The sequence below is a fragment of the Balaenoptera acutorostrata genome, chromosome 1, assembly GCF_949987535.1.
Source record: "Balaenoptera acutorostrata chromosome 1, mBalAcu1.1, whole genome shotgun sequence".
In the NCBI taxonomy this organism is placed as follows: domain Eukaryota; kingdom Metazoa; phylum Chordata; class Mammalia; order Artiodactyla; family Balaenopteridae; genus Balaenoptera; species Balaenoptera acutorostrata.
Genome location: NC_080064.1, coordinates 75,855,752 through 75,883,435, shown reverse-complemented (window position 1 = coordinate 75,883,435; position 27,684 = coordinate 75,855,752). Strand labels below are relative to the sequence as shown.

At 36.9% G+C, this 27,684-nt stretch overlaps 1 protein-coding gene and 1 long non-coding RNA gene across 4 annotated transcripts in view; one reads left to right on the top strand and one right to left on the bottom strand.

Annotated features, from left to right (window-relative positions):
• LOC103017793 (uncharacterized) overlaps positions 1-11,396 on the bottom strand; it is a 59,418-nt gene extending 48,022 nt beyond the window's left edge. The window contains exon 1 of the long non-coding RNA XR_450224.2: positions 11,212-11,396. This is a non-coding gene — a long non-coding RNA (uncharacterized LOC103017793). The remainder of the gene's footprint in view (positions 1-11,211) is intronic.
• Positions 11,397-11,545: 149 nt separating this feature from the next.
• Positions 11,546-27,684, top strand: part of ZNHIT6 (zinc finger HIT-type containing 6) — a 65,729-nt gene continuing 49,590 nt past the window's right edge. Inside the window, exons 1-5 of one of the 3 annotated variants that reach the window (XM_057555240.1) lie at positions 11,546-12,405; positions 13,556-13,621; positions 13,709-13,815; positions 13,901-13,986; positions 21,496-21,599. In XM_057555240.1, coding sequence (XP_057411223.1) covers positions 11,735-12,405; positions 13,556-13,621; positions 13,709-13,815; positions 13,901-13,986; positions 21,496-21,599 — 1,034 coding nt within the window. In that variant the 5' untranslated portion in view covers positions 11,546-11,734. The remainder of the gene's footprint in view (positions 12,406-13,555; positions 13,622-13,708; positions 13,816-13,900; positions 13,987-21,495; positions 21,600-27,684) is intronic. The other 2 variants (XM_057555249.1, XM_007173040.2) reach the window with 2 other exon arrangements.

The window sequence follows — 27,684 nt, the reverse complement described above, 5'->3', positions numbered from 1 at the left end:
AAAACAAAAGGCCACAACTAGAAACAAGAAATTTACAAATGGGAAAGCTCATTAATAAAAGCAAATATACAATAAAGGTAAGAAATCATCCACAAACAAGTATGATATCAAAACGAGCAATCGTGAGAAGAGGAAAGTACAAATGCAGGATACTAGGGATGCATTTGAAAATTAAGAGACCAGCAACTTTACAACAATCTTGTATATATATGGACTGCTACATCAAAACCTCACGGTAACCAAAAACCAAAAATCTACAATAGATATGCACACAAAAAAGAAATAGGAATCCAAACACAACAGTAAAGAGCATCACCAAAGAAGAAGAGAAGAGAACAAAAGAGGAAGGGAAGAAAAAGATCTACAAAAACAAATCCAAAACAATTAACAAAATGGCAATAAGAACATACATATTGGTAATTACCTGAAATATAAATGGATTAAACACTCCAACCAAAAGACACACTGGCTAAATGGATACAAAAACAAGACCCATATATATGCTGTCTACAAGAGACCCACTTCAGATCGAGGGACACACACAAACTCAAAGTGAGGGGATGAAAAAAGGTATTCTATGCAAATGGAAATCAAAAGAAAGCTGGGGTAGCAATACTCATATCAGACAAAATAGACTCTAAAATAAAGACTGTTATAAGAAACAAAGATGAACACTACATAATGATCAAGGGATCGATTCAAGAAAAAAATGTAATAATTGTAAATATATATGCACCCAACATAGGAACACCTCAATATATAAGGCAAATGCTAACAGCCATAAAAGGAGAAATCGACAGTAACACAATAATAGTTGGGGACTTCAACACCCCACTTATATCAATGGTCAAATGATCCAGACAGAAAATCAATAAGGAAACACAGGCCTTAAGTGACACATTAGACGAGATGGACTAAATTAATACTTATATAGCATTCCATGCAAAAGCAGCAGAGCACACACTCTTTTCAAGTGCAGATGAAACATTCTCCAGGATAGATCACATGCTTGGTCATAAAACAAGTTTCAGTAAATTTAAGAAAACTGAAATCTTATCAAGCATCTTTCCCGACCACAACGCTGTAAGATTAGAAATCAACTACAAAGAAACGACCATAAAAAACACAAACACGTGGAGGCTAAACAATATGCTGCTAAAGAACCAATGGAACACTGAAGATATCAAAGAGGAAATCAAAAAGTATCTAGAGACAAATGAAAATGAAAATACAACGATCCAAAACCTATGGGACGCAGCAAAAGCAGTTCTAAAAGGGATGTTTATAGCAATACAATCTTACCTCAGGAAACAAGAAAAATCTCAAGTAAACAACCTAACCTTACACCTAAAGGAACTAGAGAAAAAAAGAACAAAAATTCCAAAGTTAGTAGAAGGAAAGAAATCATAAAGATCAGAGCAAAAATAAATGAAACAGAGATGAAGAAAACAATAGAAAAGATCAAAGAAACTAAAAGCTGGTTCTTTGAAAAGATAAACAAAATTCTTAAACCTTTAGCCAGACTCACCAAGGAAAAAAAGGGAGAGGTCTCAAATCAATAAAATTAGAAATGAAAAAAGAGAAGTTACAACAGGCACCACAGAAATACAGAGGATCATAAGAGACTACTACAAGCAACTACATGCCAATAAAATGGACAACCTAGAAGGACAAATTCTTAGAAAGGTACAATCTCCCAAGGCTGAAACAGGAAAAAATAGAAAATTTGAACAGACCAATCACAAATACTGAAATTGAAACTATGATTTGAAAACTTCCAACAAACAAAAGTCCAGGACCAGATGGCTTCACAGGTGAATTCTATCAAACTTTTAGAGAAGAATTAACATATCCTTCTAAAAATATTCCCAAAAATTGCAGAGGAAGGAACACTCCAAACTCATTCTATGAGACCACCATCACCCTGATACCAACACCAGACAAAGATACCAAACACACACACAAAATTACAGGCTAATATCACTGATGAACACAACACAAAAATCCTCAACAAAATACTAGAAAACTGAATCCAACAATACATTAAAACAATCATACACCATGATCAAGTGGGATTTATCCCAGGCATTCAAGGATTTTTCAACACCTGCACATCAAACAGTATGACACACCACATCAACAAACTGAAGAATAAAAATGATATGCTCATCTCAATAGATGCAGAAAAAGCTTTTGACAAAATTCAACACCCATTTATGATAAAAACTCCCCAAAAAGTGGGCACAGAGGGAACATACCAACAACATAATAAAGGCCATATATGACAAACCTACAGCTAACATACTCAATGGTGAAAAAGTGAAAGCATTTCCTCTCAGATCAGGAGCAAGACAAGGATGCCACTCTCGCCACTTTTATTCAACATGGTTTTGGAAGTCCTAACCATGGCAATCAGAGAAGAAAAAGAAATAAAGGGAATCCAAATTGGAAAACAAGTAAAACTGTCACTGTTTGTAGATGACATGATACCACACATAGAAAATCTTAAAGATGTCACCAGAAAACCACTAGAGCTAATCAATGAATTTGGTAAAGTTGCAGGATACAAAATTAATACATAGAAATCTGTTACATTTCTATAACTAACAACAAAAGATCAGAAAGAGAAATTAAGGAAACAATCCCTTATACCATCACATCAAAAAGAATAAAGTACCTAGGAATTAACCTACCTAAGGAAGCAAAAGACCTGTACTCAGATACTGATGAAAGAAATCGAAGATTACACAAACAGATAGAAAGATATACCATGATCCTGGATTGGAAGAATTCATATTGTCAAAATGACTATACTACCCAAGGCAATCTACAGATTCAATGCAATCCCTATCAAATTACCAATGGCATTTTTTGCAGATCTAAAAGAAAATATCTTAAAATTTGTATGGAAACACAAAAGACCCCAAATAGCCAAAGCAATCTTGAGAAAGAAAAATGGAGCTGGAGGAATCAGGTTCCCTGACTTCAGACTATACTATAAAGCTACAGTAATCAAGACAGTATGGTACTGGCACAAAAACAGACTTATAGATCAAAAGAACAGGATAGAAAGCCCAGAAATAAACCCATGCACCTATGGTCAATTAATCTACAACAAAGGAGGCAAGACTATACAATGGAGAAAAGACAGTCTCTTCAATAAGTCGTACTGGGAAAACTGGACAGCTACATGTAAAAGAAAGAAATTAGAACATTCTTTAACACCATACACAAAAATAAACTCAACATGGATTAAAGACCTAAATGTAAGGCCAGATACTATAAATCTCTTAGAGGAAAACATAGGCAGAACGCTCTTTGACATAAATCGCAGCAATATCTTTTTGGATTCACCTCCTAGAGTAATGAAAATAAAAACAAAAATAAATCAATGGGACCTAATTAAACTTAAAAGCTTTTGCACAGCAATGGAAATCATAAACAGAACAAAAAGACAACCCATGGAATGGGATAAAATATTTACAAATGAAGCAACTGACAACAGATTAATCTCCAAAATATACAAATAGCTCATGCAGCCCAAAATCAAAAAAACAAAAAAACCCAATCAAAAAATGGGTGAAAGATCTAAATTGATATTTGCCCAAAGAAGACATACAGATGGCCAAAAAGCACATGAAAAGATGCTCAACATCACTAATTATTAGAGAAATGCAAATCAAAACTACAATGAGGTATCACTTCACACCAGTCAGAATGGCCATCATCAAAAAGTCTACAAGAAATAAAAGCTGGACAGGGTGTGGAGAAAAGGAAACCCTCCTACACTGTTGGTGGAAATGTAAATTGGTAGAGCCACTATGGAGAACAGTATGGAGGTTCCTTAAAAAACTAAAAATAGAGTTGCCATACAATCCAGCAATCCCACTTCTGGGCATATATCTGGAGAAAATCATGCTTCGAAAAAACATATTCACCCCAATATTCATTGCAGCACTATTTACAATAGCCAAGACGTGGAAGCAACCTGAGTGTCCATTGACAGAGGAATGCATAAAGAAGATGTGGTACATATATACAATGGAATATTACTCAGCCATAAAAAAGAATGAAATAATGACATTTGCAGCAATATGGATGGACCTAGAGATTATGATACTAAGTGATGTAAGTCAGACAGAGAAAGATAAATATCATATAATATCACTTATATGTAGAATCTTAAAAAAAGATACAAAATAACTTAATTACACAACAGAAGCAGACTCACAGACATAGAAAACAAACTTAGGTTTACCAAAGGGGAAAGGTGGGGGGAGGGATAAATTAGGAGTTTGGGATTAACATATACACACTACTATATATGAAATAGATACTGAACAAGGACCTACTGTATAGCACAGGGAACTCTACTCAATATTCTGTAATAATGTATATGGGAAAAGGATCTGAAAAAGAGAATTATACATATATTATATTTATAATTGAATCATTTTGCGGTACACCTAAAACTGACACAATATTGTAAATCAACTCTACTCGACTATAAAATAAAAATGTTTAAAAAATATCAAAAACAATACGTGAAACAAGCTTTATCTTGATTCAAACTATTCCAGAAGATAAATCTAAGAAAAAAGTTATAAAACCTATTTTTAAACAACAGCATCAAGAAAAATAAGTATATGCAATCCCTAGTTGACTACTTAGAAGGCTAATATTCATTTAGATGTATGTATCTTAAAATAAACAGTTTTACTATATTATGATCACATTTAATCCATGCATACCCTCCTGATAAGCCAAAAGAATTAGTCTCACTTTGTCCATTTCAGTAGAGAAAACTACTTTGAACTCTAGCAACCCATAGCATTCTAAGGACCTCCAAGAATTCCACAATGTTTTTTACCTTCTCCTGGCTCAAAACTTTATGCATAAATGATTATGTAAAAAATCCAGAACCAGAGAGACAGAAAAAGAGAGAGAGAGCGAGAGAGAGAGAGAGAGAGGGACTCATTGAGAATGAAAAAAGAAAAACCATAACTCTAAGGCTCTAAAAAGCCTTGAATTTTAGGTGTAAGTTTCACATATTTCTTGGAAAAAGTCTCCCAATTCTGAATTCATTCAATTAAAACTGAGCAATTCAAAAAAAACAACAAAAAACAAACAAAACTATGTACACTGTTGGTGGGAATAGGAATTCACGCAGTCACTGTGGAAAACAGTATGGAGGTTTCTCAAAAAACTAAAAATAGAACTACCATATGACCCAGCAATTCCACTCCTGGGTATATATCTGAAGAAAACAAAAACACTAATTTGAAAGGAAACATGCACCCCAATGTTCATAGCAGCATTATTTACAATTACCAAGATATGGAAGCAACCTAAGGGTCCATCAACAGATGAATAGATAAAGACGAGGCGGTATGTCTTTACGATGGAATACTACTCAGCCATAAAAAAAGAACGAAATTTTGCCATTTGCAGGAACATGGATGAACTTGGAAGGCATTATGCTAAGTGAAATAAGTCAGACAGATAATGTATGATATCACTTATATGTGGAATCTATAAAATACAACAAACTAGTGAATATGACCGTTACTCAATGCAAGTCCATGTGCCCAACACACAGTGAAGCCAAACAACATCAAAATGTTGGAGTCTGGAGCAGAGAAAGGTTTACTGCAGGGCCATGCAAGGAGACGGGTGGCTCAGGCCCTAAAAACCCCAAACTTCCCGAAAGCTTCTAGCAAAGCCTTTTATAGGAAAGGTGAGGGAAGGGCGTGGTTATTTGTTGCAAACTTCTTGGTGTCAGATCCTTTGTTTTTGAGGTCAGGTCATAGGTCACGATGTTCCTGTAAACCTCCACCGAAACAAAGGTTATTCTCTGTTCTGACAAGAGAGGGCAAGGACCCAAGGTTCAACTTTTGACCTCCGAGGTCCAAGCCCTAAGAGGAAGGGGTCCCTTCGCGGGCTGGTTACCCTGCCCAGGAGCCTTCGTCCAGTACCCAGTCCGGGTCCTCCCACCAGTGCCCAGACCCAGCTGAGGAGGCAGATCTCAGTTGGTGGCACCCTCAGGGCCAAGTCCCAGACCCTGCCCAGCCATCACCAGTGAGGGAGCAAGGTGCCCAGGACTCAACTGGCCCTCAGGCTCCTCAGGCCGCCCAAACGGGTGCCGGATTTCCCGGACTGCGACCCATGGACACGGCTGCCACCGTTAGGTCGCAGAGGTGGGGATGGGGGAGAGGGTCGCTGCTGCTTCAAGGCCTGGGTCCAGCCAGTGGGTGGCTGTGGTGAGGGCTCTGGGGCCCTGCAGGACACAGCCCTCAGCCTGTCCCCGGCTCCCCAGCTCACCCGCCGGCCCAAGGCCAGGGGTCCTGGAGGGCCCCGGGGAGAAGGCCGAGATCCACCTCTCACGGCACTCTCTGCCCCGAGGAACACTGCATGCAGACTGTTGGCAGAGTGGGACCTCTAACTGCCAAGCGCTAACGGTCATGTGCTAATAGCTGTGCGTTCACCCCGCTGCTACTCATAACACAAAAGAAGACTCACGGATATAGAGAACAAGCTACTGGTAACCACTTGTGGCGGGGGCAGGAGGGGCAATATAAGAGTGGGGGAGTGCGAGGTGCAAACTATTTGTTGTAAGGCAGGCTCAAGGATGTATCGTACCAACACAGGGAATACAGCAAACACTGTGTAATAACTAAATGGAAAATAACCTTTTAAAATTGTATTAAATTTTTAAAATTTTTTAAACTTAAAAAGTAAAAGGTAACATAAGAAAAAATAGGCAAAAGATTTGAATGAACATTTCACTAATAAACATTTCACATACGAATGACCAGTAAGCACATGAAAAGATACTCAACATCATTACTAGTCATTAAGAAAATGCAAATTAAATTCACAATGAGATACCACTATACACCCATAATCAAAAAGACTGACCATACCAAATTTGGGCAAGAAATGTAGAGAAACTGGAACCCTAACACTTTGCCAGTGGGAATGTAAAATGGAATAGCTATTTTGGGAAACAGTTTGACTATTTCTTAAAAAATTAAACATAAACTTTCTACATGGCCCAGAAATACCACTCCCAGGTACCTATCTACTCAAGGGAAATGAAAATATATGTATACACAAAGACTTATATGTGAATGTGGAAGCAGAATTATTCATAATACCAAACCTGGAAGCAATCCAAATGTCCATCAGCTAGTAAAGGAATGAACAAAATGTGATATATCTATACAATGGAATATTATGCAGAAATAAAAAGGGAACAAACTACCAATACATGCTACAACATGGGTAAGCTTCAAAAACTTTACGCTAAATGAAAGAAGCCAAACTCAAAAGACCACATATTGTATGATTTCATATGACACTTCCAAGAAAGGCAAATATATAGAGATAGAAAACAGATCAATGGTTGCCTGGGAACAGAGACTGACTGCAAATGGAAACAATGGAATTTGGGGCGAAGATGGAAATGTTCTAAAACTGGACTATTGTGATGGTTGCACAACTACATAAATTTAAAGTTACTGAATTGTAAGTTTATAATAGGTGTATCTTTTTAATAGGTGTATTTTTACGTGAATTATACCTCAAGGAAGCTGTTACAAATAGCACACAATAAAACAACACTATGTATTTCACAAAGACGTGTTTACGTAAGGAACCATATCAAATGCATGAGAGTGAGGGGGAGGGTAATGAGAGTGGAGATGTACAAATGACGAAAACATTAAAGAAAGGGTTGTCGCACATGGTGAGAATGTGCCGAGAACTGGGGAATGTGATTATCTCAGCTTTGTCCTCCACAGTCTGAAAGAGAGAACAAGTAAGCTGTCATCAGTGAACCTTTCAAAATTACTAGTAGAATGAGGAAAATAATACTTATAATTATAAAATGTTTTACTGTTTAAAAGCTCACACACATTTTCTCATTTCTCAAAACAGCTCTGTTAAATAGCTATAACTATCTCCATTTTACAGATGAAGAAACCAAATTAGACGTGGCGTGGTCACACAACTAGTGGCTACTAGTAGCTAGTAGCATGTAGCTTGGAGACTTAAACCCAGTACCTTCCCCACTGTCATCAGAGAACACTGCCCAGATCAAACTGGTCTTCCCTGACAACTCCACAATCATGTTTACACTAAGAGATCCTACCCCCCTTACTTTGCTGATCCAATCAGACTCTTCCCCAGACATTTGAAATTGGACAATAGTGAGTCTCCACGACTACACGCACTGAGGATATATAAACCTGGGGGTTGTGGAGTGGCAGTATTTTTTAACAAGGTACATGGGAAAGAGATACACCTGGCCTTCAAAGAAAGAAGAACAAAGTGGATTCAGTGACAAAAGGCCCTGTGGCCACCGAGGCAAATACACATTCACACTGTGGTAGCCATGGAGAGATGCCACCCAGATCCCCCTTCAAAGAACTTGATACCCAGCCACAAGAAGTGCAGTCATCAGCCTCCAGCTGTCAGCTCCAGCTGCAGAGAAGCCTACTGCCCAAGATCATGTCCTTTCTGGGGCAGTCTGCATCTGGTGACTGAGTGGGGTCAGATATAAAGCATGGAGCAGTTCTGCCTGATGCAGGACAGTCGAAAGAAAACGCTTTCTCCAGAGCGATCCGGCAAGTTGGCCAAGGATTTGTCAGACCTGCATCACATCTTAAATTCTCTCTCTGACCAATCCTGCTTCCTCCTCCTTCCTTTCACAGGCATTGAACGCTAATAACTCCTATCAGCGTCTGTTTCTCAGTAACCCAACATGCAACCCATCACAACACATGCCCACAAGATAAAATTCAGGCTTCCAAGCTTTCTGGTTCCTGCCTCTTGTGTGGACCCAGCTGCACTTCCACTTTCCAGCCTTTATTTTAACCAGGCTCAGGTGCGAACAAAGGCTTTGACCAGATCATTAATTTTCTGTTAGAGTACTGCCACTAATAGCCACGTAATCTTGAGCAAATCATTTTATTTCTCTGGGTCTTCACTTTCTTACTTGTCCATTGAGTGGTCAGGAAAGGCCCTCCTAATATTTACCCTATAGTCAACCAGACAGCTGATTACACACTGCCTGCTGAGCCACCAAAATGGTTTTCACCATCCATAATATACACTCTCTCATGGTATTTCAGTCTTAGCTTAGATGCTTTCCTAGAAAGTATCCCCAGCTTTCTAGCTGTTAAATTGAACTCAACTACGATTTCGGCAAAGGGCCAGCTCCCAAAGTGAGTAGGAGAGCTGCACCATGGATGCCTGGGGCAGGGCTGGGAGACAGAGATGATAGAGGATAGCATGAAGGTTCAATCCTATACTGCAGGAGCTGGGCTTGTCCCTCTACTCCATTGAGGTAGAAAAGGGAGGGAAAGGGGTTTGAGGAACTGGATAGGAATTCAATGATAGGCCCACAAACAACTTCATTCCCCCGTCCCTGCCATGTCTGTCCCTGCAGGCAATACCCTCGCTCTATACTCCAACAACCCAAAGTTCTCTCCGGCAGGACCACTCAAGTTCCCCTTTTCCTTCAAAACTGCCATTTAACAACATCACCACAGCCTCTGATACCTCCATCAAAACTACAGTCCTAAAGTGTTGATTGTTTAACTTAGTTAAGTGACTAGCTGTGATACTCTCAAGAATCCTTACTGGTTTAATGATATTCCCTCCAGTGACTGTGAAAAAAACACACAGATTACAAGAACAAATGTAGGAAAACGACAAATATCCAAAATACTCCAAAGCGTTTTTGCTTCTGGTGTCTGATTTGTAGTTTCACAACTTTCTCTGTGATCTTAAATGGACATCCGTTATTCTCTTGAGAGTAAACACTTCCTCTTGTTCTCATCCCCCAAATGTTGTCTTTAGCAAGGCCACATGGATTCTTTCTGTCATTTAGCCCCTATTCCTAGTATAAACATGTAATCTGGCCTGCAAATCTGAGACAGGCTGGGACCTGGGACTCTTTGCTGCAGTGCCTGCACCTGGAGAAAGAGTAACAGAATACAAAGAAACTATAAGGGACTAAAAATAACTGTGTGCATGTGCAGGTGGGGCAAATTAAAAACAACAAGATACAAAAAGACCAAAAACCCAACTGCCACTTCTCAGGAGTCTGCAGCAAAAGCAGGGTACTGCACTTGTACCCTGCACACAGCACCACCAAGGAGATAGGCGGACCACCTAACCCCTCAGGCGGACCCCTAGATCCACCCCTATCCTCACCGCATGTAAAGGAACCAGCTCCCTCCTGCCCCCCCACCCCAAGAGCCAACAAAGGCACCTGTTATTTGTTTTTGCTCCCTTGTGCTGCAGCACTAGTCCCAATAAAGTCTTACCTGATTTTCTTATCTGGCCTCTTATCAATTTCTATTAATTAAGGAGTCCAAGAACCCTGGTCGGTAACAGGGTTACCAGTCAGGCTCTTTTTGACTCCATGGGTAGCTGGCACCTCTAAGTATACTGAAAAAACACTGTCTATATGACTCCTTTGGAAGCCTCTTCCTCTTAACCCATAAGAAAATTTTATGAAACTTTCCCAACTTACTTCAATGCAACTGCCAGTGCTACAGTATCAGTGGAGCCCCAACTAAGGTTTCAAAATTTCCTCATTCTGCTCACCCATTCAAAATTCCCATTCCCTGATGAACATGTCAATGAGTGATAACAGTTAAATGCCCTGCCAACCATAACAGGATTTGAGGGATTGGCACAAAGCAGCCCACAGCTAAAACTCCATTTCTTTGAAGTCTCCTTATGCAGAGAGAAAAATATGAATCTCACAGACATCATGTAAAGATTAGGTGAAAATGCCTAATGCCCAGTATGTAATATTAATTTTCAAAAGTAACTGAAACGGATGACAGGATAGTTTTTGTTTCCTGTGTTGTTTTTTTTTTTAAGATGTTCTAGTCCTGGGGGTTGGATTTTTGGTCCAGTCTTTAAATATGTGTGTGTGAGATATATATATATATATATATATATATATATTCACCTAGAGAGAATCCTGTAAGATGCTGTAAATGGGGAACTGGCTGATGCCGGCTGTTACTGACAAAGAAGTGAAAGAATTAAAGTTAATGCCCTCTTTCCTACCTGAAACCTATCAGGATTCCCAGTAATAATAGCGACCATATGTTGAGTTTCATCACTGCTAGCTTATTTCCATGCATGATTACACTTAATCATCAAAATAAACTAAAAGATTTGTAATACCATCGTCTCTGGAGTACTGCTGAAGAAACTGAAGCGTGGAGAGGCGTAATAACAGGTGTTTCTTCCATTTTCATGCAAGTTCAGAACAGATTAGGGTGGGTATTCCCATTACAAAGCTGTGAGGATACCGCTTCTCCCCACCCCGGCGCAGAGATCCTCTGCTCTTTTTAAGCGGAAGCGTGTGGCCACGTGCATAGGGCGCGGCCTCCCCAAGGGAAGGGTTTGGCGAAACCCCGCCCCGAAGGCGGGATGACAGTGGGCGTGGCCTCACGCGGATCCCGGAGGGTCTGGGCCGGACTGCAGCAGAGCCGTAAAGAGCTCCACGAGTCGTGAAGCGGCAGTGCGCGGAAGCGTTGCTTTACGACTGTTTGGAGAGACGCGCCGGGCCGGCGCTTTCCGCTTGCTACTTCTCTGATCCACACGTGGGCCGCTGTCGGTGTTCTGGCCAGAAATTCATTCCTATTGGCGTGGACCAGCCATATTGAAGGACAGAGTGGCAACGGAGGTCAAGGATCTTGAGCTGATGGATTTTGCTGCTGAAAATGAAGAGACGTCGGGAGAAGGTCTCCAGAGTGGAGCTGAAGGGGCGCGGCTAAGTCTAGAGTCAGGTGGAGAGAGAGTCAGGGGCACAGTAGGGACCGAGGAGGCCGGCGGTGGAGAGGCGGGGAATGGGCTGACCGGAATAGGGAAGACAGGGGAAGGGGAAGAAGGAAATGGACCAAGGGCAGAGGAGATGCGAGTGGATCTAGCAGTTGTGAAGCAAGAAGTAGTGGACTGGTCAGAAATGGAAGAAGGTATGCGGAATGACCAGTGGGTAAAGCAGGAGGTGGAGGATGGGCCTGAGGTGAAAGAGGAAAAACCAGGCACGTTGGAGGTGAAGCAGGAGATGGATAGTAGTTTGATGGTAAAAGAAGAGAAGGTGGAAGAACCAGAGCTAAAGGAAGAGAACGTGAAGGTGAAGGAAGAAGTGATGAACTGGCTAGAAGTGAAGGAAGAGAAGAAAGATAGCTTGGAGATTAAACGGGAGGAGATGTTTCTTGATCAGAACGTAAAAAAGGAGGAAATAATGGATGAAGTGTGTGTAAAAGAAGAGAAGTATTTCCCTAAAGAAGAAGTGATGGATGATACAAAGGTGAAAGAAGAGCCTCAGATAAATCCCCCAGTGGTCTCCAAGCGGAAACTGGCCATGTCAAGGTAGGGCAAGGAGAATTCCATTGGGGGAATAAAGCTATGGAATCCTCTGTTGTCTAGATTGAAAGAAATTACACTACCAGAAGGGTGTGGAATAATGATAAATAAGTGCCAGTTTGGGTCCCGGGAGCCTGAATGATGGGGGTGGGGCGATTGGGAAGGGAGGGTTTTGTCAGATGACAATAAATTCAGTGAAAATATGTGAGGTTGGTACTAGTGTCCAGTGGCCAAGGTAGGAAGTGAAAATTCTTGGGGCCAGAAAGCCCTTGGACCAGAATCTGGCTTGACTTAATATGCTCTTGGCTCAGTATTCTTTTGAGAGAGTATAGGTGTGAGGAAAAGTCTAATAAAACCAACAAGGACAAACTGGAGTAAGTTAAAATTAGAGAAAATACACTTGAACTCTCCCAACTGTCTAGTTTCTCTATGGGTACTATGAATATTTATTGCTTTTGATTTAATTTCCTTATAGTGTGATAATGAGGCAGCATAGGAAATAAGAGTAGTCAGTTTCTTGGGATTATCACTGTCTCGAACACAGTGAGTAAAACAGAAGTAGCTGTAGTTTGATTGTCAGTATCCCAAGATCCTAAAAGAACAGTTGAAGACAGATGATGGATAATAGCATTTCTAGATTATTTTGACGCCCATTCTAGGTTGGGTGAGGAGTTGAGAAAGAAAAATGCAACTGCTACTCTCTAAATTTGCCTGGGTCTTTTATCTTTTTCTGGTGTGTCTGCCTTTGAGATAAATAAACATAGCTCATGGATTGGACTTCTGGGTATGTGCACACAGACAATTGTTAACAGTGTCAAGAGTTACAAGTTAAAATATCGAATGATCTCATTCTCAGATTATAGTAGAAAAGGAAGTCAAAGTGAGATGATTTTTTTTAATTTAATACGTGTTTTCTTGAATTACATATCATTAACAACATTGTAAATGTAGTTGTCATTTCCTAGAGGAGAATTTTCTAACGATGTTTGACAGCTATCAAGTATTTCATAAGAGTTACTTGCATCTACTTTATTCACTATGATTACATGTCTGTAAATTGATTGTGATGAGTAATTGACTCAGCATTAAAAGTTTATAAATAAACATGTAAAGTTAATATTTGATAATTTATCAAGTTTCATTTGGGCTTTTGTAGATGTGAAACTTGTGGTACAGAAGAAGCAAAGTACAGATGTCCACGTTGTATGCGCTATTCCTGCAGGTATATATGTCATTTCCTACCCTGTTATCTCTGCCTGTACCCTTTTTACCTCAAAGTGTAAAAGTACCTCCTCTTTTGTCTCTTCAGTTTGCCCTGTGTAAAGAAACACAAAGCAGAACTGACATGTAATGGAGTTCGAGATAAAACTGCATATGTTTCAATGCAACAGTTTACTGAAATGAATCTCCTAAGTGGTAAGCCATCTTCTGCATAGCCGATTGATGCTTCCTGGCCGTTGGCATATATCATTTGTTTATTTTTCTATTTCAAAATTTGTAGATTATCGATTTTTGGAAGATGTGGCAAGAACAGCAGACCATATTTCTAGAGATGCTTTCTTGAAAAGACCAATGAGCAATAAACATGTAAGTATTTCTTCTACTCCCTTCCAGTTAGAATTTCTTCTAATGAATTAGATTCTTTTTTTTTTTTTTCACTCAACAAATATATTAAGTTACTAGGGATATAGCAGTGACCAAAACAAGGTCCTTCTCCTCATGGAGCTTGTATTGTAGCAGGAGAGACAGGAGATGAGTAGAGGAACAAATATAATTTCAGGTAACGTTAAGTGCATGTGGAAGATAGTACACAGGAGATTAGAGAAAATGAAAATGGTGTCTGTTTGCTGGGGGAGGGGCTTATAAGGGTACTATTTTCCGTACAGAAGTCAGGAGAGGCTTCTCTGAGAGATGACATTTAAGCAGCAGTCTGAATGATGAGAAAGAGGCAGTCATGTGAAGGTTTGGAGAAAGACTTTCCAGGTAGAGACAAAAGCAAAAGTAAAGAATGAGTCAGGGATGAAGTTAGGGTGTTTGAGGAATTAAAAGAAGGGCAAGGTGACAGAAGCGTAGTTGAGTGAGGGGTATGTTGAATGTGAGGTTAAAGAAACTAGTGAGGGCTCCTAATGTATTCGAAGTAAAATGGAAGCCATGGGTGGATATTGAGCCTGTTTGCTTTTTGAAAGATCACTCTTGCTGCTCTCTGGAAAGTGGACTTGAGTAGGCAAGAGTGGAAGATTGGAAGCTGGGAGACCAGTTATAAGGCTGTTGTTGTGGTTCTAGTCAGAGAGGATGCTGTTAGAATTATTGGGAAGTGATTAGATTTGAATTTTGAAGGAAGAGCTAACAGGACTTGTTTTAATATACTTAATTTTCATACTTCCATCCCTTTTTCATTCCTTATGCACTATGCAAAATTTAAAACTTACATATTTGAAGTATTTTGCAACTGCTGTTGTTCTAAAATTTCTTTAATAATATTATTAAATCACATCATGGAATTATGTTTCGTTTTTCAATACCATTTTGGTATTGGAGTTGCAGAATTTTAGTACCTTTTAAACAGTTTATTTTATTGGTGTTATTGGTACAGACATGACACTACCCACATCTGAAAGAAAAATTACCATGCACCAAGTCTTTTTTTCCCTCAAGCTTAATTAGACATAATTAAATTCTACTTAAAAGATAAATTACTTTTTAAATTTTTTTTTGTGAAATATGGCATGCATATAAAAAAGCATAAAATAGAAATACACCTTTTTTTTTTTTTTTTTGGCTACGTTGGGTCTTCGTTGCTGCACGTGGGCTTTCTCTAGTTGCGGCGAGCAGGGCCTAATCTTCATTGCAGTGCACAGGCTTCTCATTGTGGTGGCATCTCTTGTTGCTGAACACAGGCTCTAGGCACGTGGGCTTCAGTAGTTGTGGTGCACGGGCTCAGTAGTTGTGGCTCACCGGCTCTAGAGAGCAGGCTCAGTAGTTGTGGCGCACGGGCTTAGTTGCTCTGCGGCATGTGGGATCTTCCCAGACCAGGGCTCAAACCTATGTCCCCTGCATTGGCGGGTGGATTCTTAACCACTGCGCCACCAGGGAGGTCCAAAAATACACCATTTAATGAATAATTATGCAGTAAACATACATGTACTACCACCTAGGTCTAAAATTAGAACATTACCAGCTTCTCAAAAGTTCCTGCCACCAGCTTATGCCCTTTCCTGAACCATTCTTATTTCTGGATTTTCTGTAATAAATGGACTCTGGGTTTTCTAAATTTTAGAAACAGTGCTATGGTGAACACTTCTGTTTAAGAATTGTGGTTTGCTTATACATATGTTTTTCTGGGGTTTATACCTAGAAGCGGAATTGCTTTGTTGTGGCGTATGCATATCTTCAATTTGACTATATGTTACCAAAACATTTTCCAAAGTGGTGATACCAGTTTATACTCACAGTAATGTTTAAGTGTACCTATTGTCGCATCCTCTCCAATACTTGACCTGGTCAGAGTTTCTGAGTTTTTGTCAATTTGATGGCTGTGTTATTTTATTATGATTTTTAATTTGTAGTTGTCTGATTCTTAAAGAGATTGAGCACCTTTCAAATATTTTATTGGCCAATTGGATATTCTTCTTTGTGGTATGCCTGTTAAGTCTTTTGTTCATCTTTTCATTGATCAGTTGTTTTTTCTTACTGGTTTGTAGTAATTCTTTGTATTTTTAGATGCTAGTTGTTAGTTGGTTGTATGTGTTATAAATTCCTTCTTTCATTCTGTGGCTTGTCTTTTTACTGTCTTTAGTGTTTTATGGTAAACAGGTGTTCCTAATTTTCATGTAGTAAAAATTGTTGTATGTTTCCTTTATAGTTAATAGTTTTATGAGTTTATAAAGAAATCCTTCCCTACCTTGTTATGAAGCTATTCTCCTGTAACTATTTTCTAAAAGCTTTACAGTGTTGCATCTCCCATTTATGTCTGTAAACATGGGATTGATTTTTGTCTAGCATGTCAAGTGGAGGTCCTATGTAATTTTCCACATGGATAATCTACTTTTTTCTAGCATCATTTATTGAAAAAATTCATCCTTTCCCTACTGCTCTGCAGGACCATCTTTGTCATATATCAAGCATCCATATATGCTTGGGTCAGTTTCTGGCCTGTCTGTTCGTTCTGGTGGTCCTCTTACCTATCCACACCAATGCTCAATACTCTAAACTATTATAGTCTTTTACTGAAACTCGCTGAAAGAGTAAGTCTTCCCACTTCATTCATTTTTTAGAATATAGCCATTTTTCTAGAATATTTTCTAGAGTATTTTCTAAAACATGGCTGTGGCTCTTTGTAATTTTATACAAATATGAAAAATCAGCCTATTGATTCTACAGTCCTACCTTCCCCACCTGGGAATTTTGATTGGGGTTGCATTTATTTTGTAGAGTTACTTGAGTGATTGGATTTTACAGCATTGAATGTTTAAATCCTTGACTGTTGTATCTCTGCACTTATTTGGTTCTTTAACATCTCTATAATTTTCTCAGTGAAGGTCTCGCATATTTCTTATTAGATTTATTCTTGGGCACTTTATTTTTTCATACTGTTTTAAATAGTGTTTTCTTTTTAATGTTTTATTATCTCTTTGCTGGTATTTAGGAATGAGATATTTTTGTTGTCTATTTTATAGTAGTAACCATATTAAAATCTGTCCCAATACCTTATCTATAGATTCTTTGAGATTTTCTCTATAAACAGTTCATCACAATTTGTTTCTATCTTTCTGTCCTTGTTCTTTTATCTCTTTTTCTTGCCTTATTGGTATAGCTAGGACTTCCAATAATGTCAAATAGTGCTGATGATAGTAGATATTTATGTTGTAAGTCAAAGTCCATCCCTAGGTTTGATGATTTGCTGAAAGAATTCACAGGATGCAACATACAGTTGTACTCATGGCTAAAATTTATTACAGTGAAAGGATACAGAGCAAAATTAGCAAAAAGAAAAAGTATATGGGGCAAAGTCTGTAGGAATCCAGCCACAAGCTTCCCAGAGTCCTCTTCTATTGGAGTCACATCGTATGCAGTTAATTCCTCGGGCAATGGGTTGTGATAATTAATGTTTGAAGTTATTGTCTACCAGGGAAACTCACTGCCCAAGGTTTTTATTGGGGGCTGATCGCAGAAGCACCCTCGCCCTAGCACTTGCCAAATTCCATACTCCCAGAAGGGAAGCAGATAAAACCACATTTTTGTACAATTTCAGCACAGTGAACCACTCTTATCATTTTAGGAAAAGTTTTATGTCAGTGTAGGGTCCATTTACCAGTCAGTCAAATTCCCAGACACCAGCCAAGAGCCAGCCTTGCCAACAGAACTTTCTAAGGATAACAGTCTCGGGCCTGGTATATTAGCTTTTCTGTACATCTTTGTTTCATAACTCCTGATCATAGAGGGAAAAGTTTCAAGATTTCACCATGATGTTTGCTTTTAAATTTTTTGTAGATACAGTTTGATATTTAGATTAAAGAAGTTCTGTTCCTAGTTTGCTAACAGATGTTAACATGAATGGTGGTTATATTTTATCAAATGCTTTTTCTGTATTTGATTATTTATTCTTTTAATATATAATATTCTAGTATGAATAATCTTTTAATCAATTTTCTATTGTAAGTTAAACTTGCATGGTATATTATTATCATACCCTGCTTTTTATACTTTGCAGAATTCAGTTGTATTATGTATATGTACACATTATCCATTCATTCATTTTTGCATTTCTGTCCGTGAGTGAAATGACTTCTGATTTTCCTTTTTGGTATTCTTAGGTTTCTATATCATTGTGATTTTAGTTTCATAAAATTATTTGGGAATGCTCCCATTTTGGTCCTGGATACATTAACTAACATTGGGATTATTTCTTCCATGGGAGTTTGGTAAAATTTATTAATGGGCTTCTGAAGTTTATTCTTTACTGTTTATTGGACTATTTAGGTTTTCTCTGTCTTCTTCAGTCATTGTTAGTAGACTACATTTTTCTAAGAATTTTTCCATTTTACCTAAATTTTACCTAAATGCATTGGCATAAAGTTCTTCATATTTTCCTTTACGTGTCTGTAGAAGTTGTATTATCATTTGTGATAATGCTTATTTGTGTCCTCTTTTTTTCTAGATCAGTTGCTATTGTGAATTCCTTTTCTATTTTGTTAACGTGTCCTCTTGACTTTTGTTATATCCTTTTATATTTTTAGCTTAATTGCATTGTGGTCAGAGAACATATTTTTTCTGAGTTCATTCTTTTAAAATACATTAAGACTTGTGTTTATGGCCCAGCATGTGGTCAGATTTTGTAATGTTCTCTGTTTGCTTGGGAAAGAAAAATTATTCTGCATTTGCTTAATCTAGTATTCTAAATATATTCCTTTTAGGTCAGATTTGTTAATTATGTTGTTCAAATTATTTATAGTGCTACTGAGTTTTTTTTGGTTTTTGTTTTTTGTCTGTTTTTTCTGTCAGTTACTGAGAGAGGTGTGTTAAAATTTCCCAACAGATAAAATCAAAAGGATTTGTATGTATCTCCTTGTGGTTCAGTTAGCTTTGCTTCATATGCTTTAAGGCTAAATTATTAGATGCATACTTCAGGAAATTCTTGGTGTATTTAACCTTTGGCATTATGATGTGACCCTTTTTGTCTCAAGCATTTTGTGTACTTTATCTGGTATTGAACTATTTCAGTCCTTTGGTTGGTATTTGCATGGTGTATTTTGTCCCTTACTTTTACTTTTGGCCTTTTTGTATCTTTATGTTCTGGATGTACCTTTTCAAAGTACCGTATAATTGGGTTCCAGTTTTTCTCCATTCTGACAATCTGGAACTTTTAACTGAATCATCAAATTCATTTACTTTTTAATAATATTACCTATATATTTGACTTTAAATGTGTCACCTTACTTGTGCTATTTGTCCACTTGCTTTGTTCTGTTTTGTTCTTTTTCTTCTTGTCTTTTGGACTAATTGAGTAATTTCTTATCATTTGAATTTTTCTTCTATCAGTTTAGAACTTATACATCCTTTTTCTGTCCTTTCATTAGTTAGGCTAGACATTGCATGCATACTTCATTTATCAGTATCTAAAGTTGATCAGTACCTTAAGCCTGTATTTAAACAATGCAATGACCTTAGAACAGGAGTTGGCAAACTTCTTCTGTAAAGAGTCAGATAGTAAACCTTTTTTTCAAACCTTATGGTTTCTGTCACAACTACTCAACTCTGCCACTGTAGCAAAAAAGCAGCCATGAATAATACATAAACAAATGCACAGGGCTGTATTCCAACAAAATTTGTTTATAAAAATAGGCAGCAGGCAGGATTTGGCCCTAGTTTGCCAGCAGTTACCTTAGAAAACTTAAATTCCATTTAACACTCTACTGACTTTTCGTATTGTTTTCAGGTATTTAAATGGTCTTTTTTGTTTCAGTCTCCATACAGTAATTACTGTTTTATCCAGTCAGTGTTTGTTTTGGTTTATCTTCGTATTTCCCACTTTCTTTGCTCTTTATTCTTTCTGCCATCATCTTAGACTTTCTGTCTGAGAGATCACTTTCTACCTCAAGTAGATCTTTTAGAATGTCCTTTAGAGAGAGTTTGCTGGTTGCCAACTCTATCGGCATTTAAATCACTCTTAAATGATTTTTGTCTGTAGAATTCTGGGTTCAGACTTACTCTTCCATTGTCTATGGCTTCCATTTTTATTGTTGTAGTCATCTGTCATTTTTAACTGCCTTTGAAGTCTTTTTTCTCTGGATGCATTCTTTTTATTGTTGGTCTTCTGCAGTTTTACTATACTGTGAAAATGCACATTTCTTTTTATTTATCTTACTTGAGAATTATTAGATTTATTGAATCAGTGGAGCGTCTTTCATCAATTCTGGGAAATTACCAGCTCATTTCTATTAAAATATTACCTGTGCTTTATTCATTCTCTCTTCTTCTAAAACTACCATTAAATGGGGCTTAGGCCTTCTCCCTATATCATACCTACCCCTTAACCTCTCCTGATTTTGTCATCTTTTTTATCTCTAATGCAAAATTTTAGTTTGGCTTATTTAAAAATCTGCTGAGTCACTTTTTATAGTTTCTCTTCACTGCACATATTTTCAAGCTTTCTTTTATTCCTTTAAATTTTGCAGAGCAGTTCTGTAATCTGTGTATGATTTTTTTAGTGTCTGAAAATATAGGGAGCTCTCTCAGCTACATCATTTTCTCTTTTGGTTCCAGTACACTGAGCCTTGTTTTCTTATATTGTTTATACTTTTTTATTTTTTGTTGAGTACTGCTTTTTTTTTTCTTTAAATATTATTTGTGGGAATATTTTGAAGGTTAGAACAAACAGGCCTTCCTTTATTCTACCAGGTACCTAAGAACATTGCAGATCTGGACTATCTTAAACCAAGTTGAAGGTTTAAGATTGTGTTAACCACACAAGCAAGGCAAATCATTTCATGGGCTAGCATGGGCTCAACCAACCTACATGATCCATGGAGTAACACATGTCAGAGCTAGAATTCTCATATCCCATTTTGTACATCCTACATCAGTGGCTACTTTAAGTTAAGCCTTGTACTAGGCAGTGCCGTAGTTCCTCCCTAAATGAAGCTACCTGACTAGTAATAGAAGCAGGCATACATATATATATAAATATATATATATATATATATATAGCTAACTATGGTATGAAACCATCAGTAAAAATAGAAAGAACTGTATAGGTAATCCCTGTGATTGCTAAAACCTGTATTTTTTTTAAATCCCCATAAAATTCTTCTTTTGGCTTATAGAGTATATGGTTAATCACAGGCTCTGGAATTAGACAGACCTGTATTTGAATGTAGGCTTTACGTCTCAGAAATAGCTGAAATAGCAGAAATGGGAGTAATAATAGTACCTGCCTCATAGTATTGTGAGGATTAAATGAGACATTGCTGTTTAGTGCAGTTTGTGAAACATAAATACTCAATAAATCTTAACTATTATGTTTTGAACATTGTTTTACATGCTTTTGGAATTTAAGGCATTTTAATATTAATTTGCCTATTTGTTTTTGGTTGTTAGATGTACTTTATGAAAAATCGTGCTCGAAAGCAAGGTATTAACTTAAAACTTCTACCCAATGGATTCACCAAAAGGAAAGAAAATTCAACATTTTTTGATAAGAAGTAAGTGTCTGACTTCTTTCTTAGTATATCAGATGTTCTGATTTGATTAAGAACATCTTTTAAGGTTTGGTTTACTATAGAACATTGCTACTCAAAGTGTGGTCTGTGAGGTGTTCGTTATTGGTACAGGACAAGATGACTGCACAAATTGGAAATAAACATTTAGGAACTTATGCTAATTTTATGTCATATGACTTTAATAACACTTTGGGTTTGCAGTGTGTGTGTGTGTGTGTGTGTGTGTGTGTGTGTGTGTGTGTGTGTGTTGTGAGAGATGGAGAGAGAGAGAAGAGAGTGTGTGTACGTGTCTATCCTTCTCTCTGAGGCCTAAGATACCGTGAAAGTATTTCAGAAGCTTCAAGGACAAAGCAATAAGTCAAAGCAGAATTCCTGCATATTTTTAACAGGAGCAGCTTGGCTTTTATAATCCTTTTACTTTGGGATTCCAAATAGGATTTCATTTCAGAGCCAGTGATGGAGAAGAAAAGGAACTTGGAAAACATTTAGTCTGTAGTGAATCTGTGAATACAGATAATACATTAGAGATGAGTTTCCTGCTCTCTGAAAGTGCTGGGTCAAAAAGGCCCCATTAGTACAGGGAAGAACAGGATCCCAAAGTACTGTAAGTAGGCCACTAAATTATTGGATAATACCTTTCAAATGTCAACATTCTGGATTTAGAGTCAAAAAACCTGAGTGAGTCCTCCCCGCTTCAGCCTCTTAATAACTGTGAGGCCTTGAGCAAATTACTTCTTTTCTTCGGGCTCCATCTGCATAATGGTGGGGGTTGTACTAGGTAAACTGTAAGGTTCCCTCACAATTTTACTACATAAATTGAAGAGACAGAATGATCAGAATTATTCTATTCCATCTTTTCAGAAGATATTATATTATTAGAGAATGGTGTTATCCACTTATTTTATATGTTTCAAGACAAATATTTGTAAAGGTGGTTTTCCCTTTTTTCGGTTGGTTTCCAGGAGTAAAGTAATACTTTGCATTTATCAAATATGAGATGATTCTTTTGTGTGTTTTGAAACTGACATATTTAGAAATAGACATAATTTGTTTGAAATTTAAGATAACTGGTTTGTGCCTTCTGAAATATAAAATGTTTTCCTGTTTTATGAAAGAAACCATTCAGAATGGTTTTACTACTACTAATATAGACTCAAATTTTAAATTTTGGGGTCTTTAGACACATGAATGTATGTAGGAAGTTTTTTCCAAGAATACTACATTCGGTGTATTTTCTGGGTTTAGAACACAAATTTATACTGTTATTTTGGAACACCTCAGATCTCTGAAATGGCAAATTGGACTCTTCTTGCATTATGCCTTTTACTCATGAATGATTTGGGCTTGATTTTCTTATATTTTTAGTGTCTTCCTAAGAAGTAGTTGTGACCTTAGTGTATTAATTTACCTAGACACTAACTGGAGTGTAGGAAGGAATCAGCATATAGTAGCAATTGTAAAAGTAATACATCCTCATCATAAAAAAATTTAAAGGAAAAATAGCACCTTTAATTCCACTACGCGGAGACAACCATTGATAATATTTTATGTTTTCTTCTAATCATGTGTCCTTTTTTCAATTAATAAAGTAAAACATAATATTAAATACTTATATAAAAGTATAAAAAGTTACATGACTCTCCTCAAGTTAAACATTATTCATCTTTGTGAATAAAGGCACACACTGTTTTTTCTACAGCTAGCTTTTTTCTATTTAACAATATATTATGGACATCTTACTTGTTAATGCAAATCTGCCTCACTTTGTTTAAGTAGTATATTTCAACTATGACTACTATATCCTAATTTATTTAATTATTCCCATATTCAGGAACATTTTTAGCTAATTTCTAGATTTTAATTATTACAAATAATGCTGTTATAAACATCCTTGAATAAATTGTTTTGTGTGCTTATGTGACTTTTTCTGTATGATCAGTTCCTAGAAAGTGGAATTACTGGATCAGAGAGTACATGCATTTATACTTTTGAAGGAAACTCCAAATTGTCCTCCCCAAAAAAGTACCACTTTGTACCTTCCACAAAAATATATGAGTGCCTGTTTTAGTTATACTGCACTTTAACTGAATATTATTAAACTTTTTTGCATATCTGATTAGAGGTTGAACAGTTGAATTTTTTCATTTAATGTGCCTGCTTATATCTCATCTTGATCTGTTGCATGCATTGTAAATGTTTTCACCAGTCTTTTCACCCTTAATTTTGTCTTCCAGTCATTTTTGGTACATTTTAAAGAGTTGTAAAAAAAATTCTATAAAACATAGAGATAGTGAAATGGAGTGGTTAAGAGCACAAACTGGAGCTAGGGCTGCCTGGGTTCAGATTTCTAACCAGCTGCTTCCTAGCCATGTGATATTAAGCTAAGCCACCTAACTTCTTTGTGCTTCAGTTTCCTCATCTATAAAGTAGGGCTAGTAATAATAAACTAGGGATAAGCCAGTTTTCATTTCCATTTGTAGTAAATGAGAATACCTGTTTAAACATCTCACTAGCACTGAGTTGTCTCTTTTTTTTAAAATTTTGCTGCTATTTTGGAAGGTGGAAATGATATTTTGTTTTAATTTGATTTTATTTAATTGCTACTTAGATATGGAATATTTGGCCACATGTTTCAGAATAATATCTTAAAATTCAAGTGTGAAGTTTGACTTAATCCAATCTGTGGTAGTAAGATGATCTTTCATTCTTATAACTATTTTGGTGAAATAAATAATTCAAAATAATTTGGTGAAATAAATAATTGAAATCTATGGAACAGAATTTTTCTATTTGTTCTTTGTTAAATTGCCCATTATTATTTCTAAATGGGAAATGCCACGAACTGAATTTAAAATGTCTGTGTTTGGATATTTGATAAATAGTAAAGCATTAAGGTGAATTCCCAGTTAGTTGATAGCCATACTTAGAATATTCTGCTTAGTTGGTTGATAGTCAGCTTGGAAATCTCTTTAGTGTGTTCCTATATTTTGTTCATTCTTGTTCAGCATTTTCATCAGTGATTTAGATCATGATTTCTTATCTTGGCACTGTGATGTTTTGAGCCACAGAGTTCTTTGTCGTGAGTGGCTGGCGTGTGTATTATAAGATGTTTAGCAGCATCCCTGGCTTCTACTGACTAGGTTTTGGTAACGCACACACACACACACACACACACACACACATCCCCTGGGATGGGGGCAGTGGGGAGAGGCAAAATTTGAGAACCACTGATTTAGATGAATACGGAAGACATACTTATTGAACTTGATGTTTGGCAAGATCAGGATTGCAGAAAATTTTGATTGCTAAAAGGTGATATATAAGTAGCAAGATAAATATATATGGCCCTGTACTTTACTCTTAGGGGGGAAAAGTGAAGAAAGGCATTTAGAAGTACCTTTTTTGTGATATCTGTGTTTTCTCAGACATTCATATGAAGACGATAAAAATTTTAGATGATCGTAGTGTTATTTGCTGGAAGGAGGGAAGAAGGGGATGCTGCATCTTATCAAAGAATTATTTTTACCTCCCACATCCCCAGTATTGTGTTTTTAAGAGACTTGTTTTCAATGCTTTTTTAAACTTTCAAAAGTGGTTAAGGTTTTGACTGAGATAAACCTGAATTTGAATATTGCCTCTACATATGGTTCACGTTAGGTGACCTCAGGCAAGGGCGAATTTACTGGGTTGTTGAGGGGAGTAAATGAAATAATACCTAAAGTAAAGTAATACCTGGCACTTAGTAGATAATGTGCAATGATAATAAACGATCTGCATTCTCTTACTGGAAATCTTTGGGGATATGTTACGTTTACTATATTATATTCATCCCTAGTAGGTTTGGGGCAGCATTATATAATCAAACAATACTATTTCTGCAGTGAAACCTACAAATGTTTACATTATAATGGGAAAATAATGACTGTAAATGAGCTCAGTCAGGTTTCTGCTGCTGGAGGAGTTATGAAAATTTTCAGTTTCAGAGATTCAGGGTTTGGAATTGTTCGTATGCAATCTTGGTCCTGTACTAAGATTATTATAATTACTCCCTAGGTATTAAATTGTTCCTTTGTTTGTTTAAGCAGCTTGAGCTACAGTATACACAAAAACTCAAATTGAAGTTCTTTAAAATTAAATGTTCCACAATGTTCATTGCAGCACTATTTACAATAGCCAGGACATGGAAGCAACCTAGGTGTCCATCGACAGATGAATGGATAAAGAAGATGTGGCACATATATGCAATGTAATATTACTCAGCCATAAAAAGAAATGAAATTGAGTTATTTGTAGTGAGGTGGATGGTCTAGAGTCTGTCATACAGAGTGAAGTAAGTCAGAAAGAGAAAAACAAATACTGTATGCTAACACATATATATGGAATCTAAAAAAAAAGAAAAGAAAAAATGGTTCTGATGAACCTAGGGGCAGGACAGGAATAAAGACGCAGACGTAGAGAATGGACTTGAGGACACAGGGAAGGGGAAGGGGAAGCTGGGATGAAGTGAGAGAGTAGCACTGACATATATACACTACTAAATGTAAAGTAGATAGCTAGTGAGAAGCAGCTGCATTGCACGGGGAGATCAGCTCAGTGCTTTGTGACCACCTAGAGGGGTGGGATAGGGAGGGTGGGAGGGAGATGCAAGAGGGAGGGGCTATGGGGATATATGTATGCACATAGCTGATTCACTTTGTTATACAGCAGAACCTAACACATTATAAAGCAATTATACTCCAATAAAGATGTTAAAAAAAAAGAAAAATTAAATGTTCCAGTGGTAACTTTTGAGCATTCTGAGTGAAGAATTCTTTGTGGTGTTTTTGTAACTTTTCTGTAAAGTTTGAAATTACTTGAAAATAAAACATTTTTTAAAAACAGTTAAATAGCCCCATATGAAGTGTGACTAAAGTACATTGTGCTTGAATTACCTCTGTAGGACTAACAGCAGGTTATGTGGTAGCAAGTGCATTAGGTACCTTAGAATCATAGGTTCATTTTAAGCCAGGCATCCTTTATGGTAGGAGTTTTTGACCAGTATGACTTCAAATCTCCTAAAATCATATGCAAAATTATGTGATATGTGAATTTTTCTAAGACTAGGAACCATAATTTTCATTTTATAGTCAAAGTGGGATATAACACTAACCAGCCTGTGATGTCAAAAGTGTATTTAATATCAATAGCAACAAATTTTAGAGGACTGGTGAATTTGCTGGAATGTCATAATGGATAACTTTAATGAACAAAGAAAAGTTAAGGGATGCTTATATTAAGAATAAGTTGATTAAAGAGTTTGCGTTGGCTGTCCTCCCTACCTCCTGAGATGGCCTGCTCCTTCACCTCATTTGTTCAAATGTCACCTTCTTTATTATTCTACCTAAAAGTGTCCCTGCCTCATGCTTTCTGTTCTTTATGCTGGTTATTTTTCTTTGTAGCAATAAACATTACTTGACATTAAAAAAAAAAAAAAAAAAGAATAAGTTGAGCCAATACGAAAAAGACATTCTCTGTTAAAAATAGAGGAGCTTGGTAAGGAAATGTGTGCAATATAAGGCTCCCCTACTTATTTTATAGCAGATCCCAAACTACTTCTTTTAAATTGTGACTCTTTCAAAGGTAACATCTCTGCCTCATCTCTTCCGTAGGGCATGTAACTTGATGTTTACTTTCACCCAATGCTAATCAAAAACTGTTGAAAGAAATATGAAAGATCTCTATGAAGAAAACTTAAATTCTACTGAATGGCTTAAAAGAGTTGAACAAATGGGGGGAAAGGACCATGTTATTAAGAGACTCAATATTATAGAAATAACATTTATTTCTTAAATGAATGATCTTTAAATCTGATATGATCCCAACGAAAATATTAATGGGATTTTGTTTGGTTTTGATTTCGGATTTTTTAATTTTTTTTTTGGAGAAGGAAAGGATTCATGATAAAATGACTTAAGTTCATTTGGAAGAGTAAACATGGGAGAAGCACCAGGAGAAACCTGGGAAAAGAAAGAGTAATAAGGCTGGACTCATTAAAATGTATGAAATTTTAGTAAAGTTTTATGGTGTT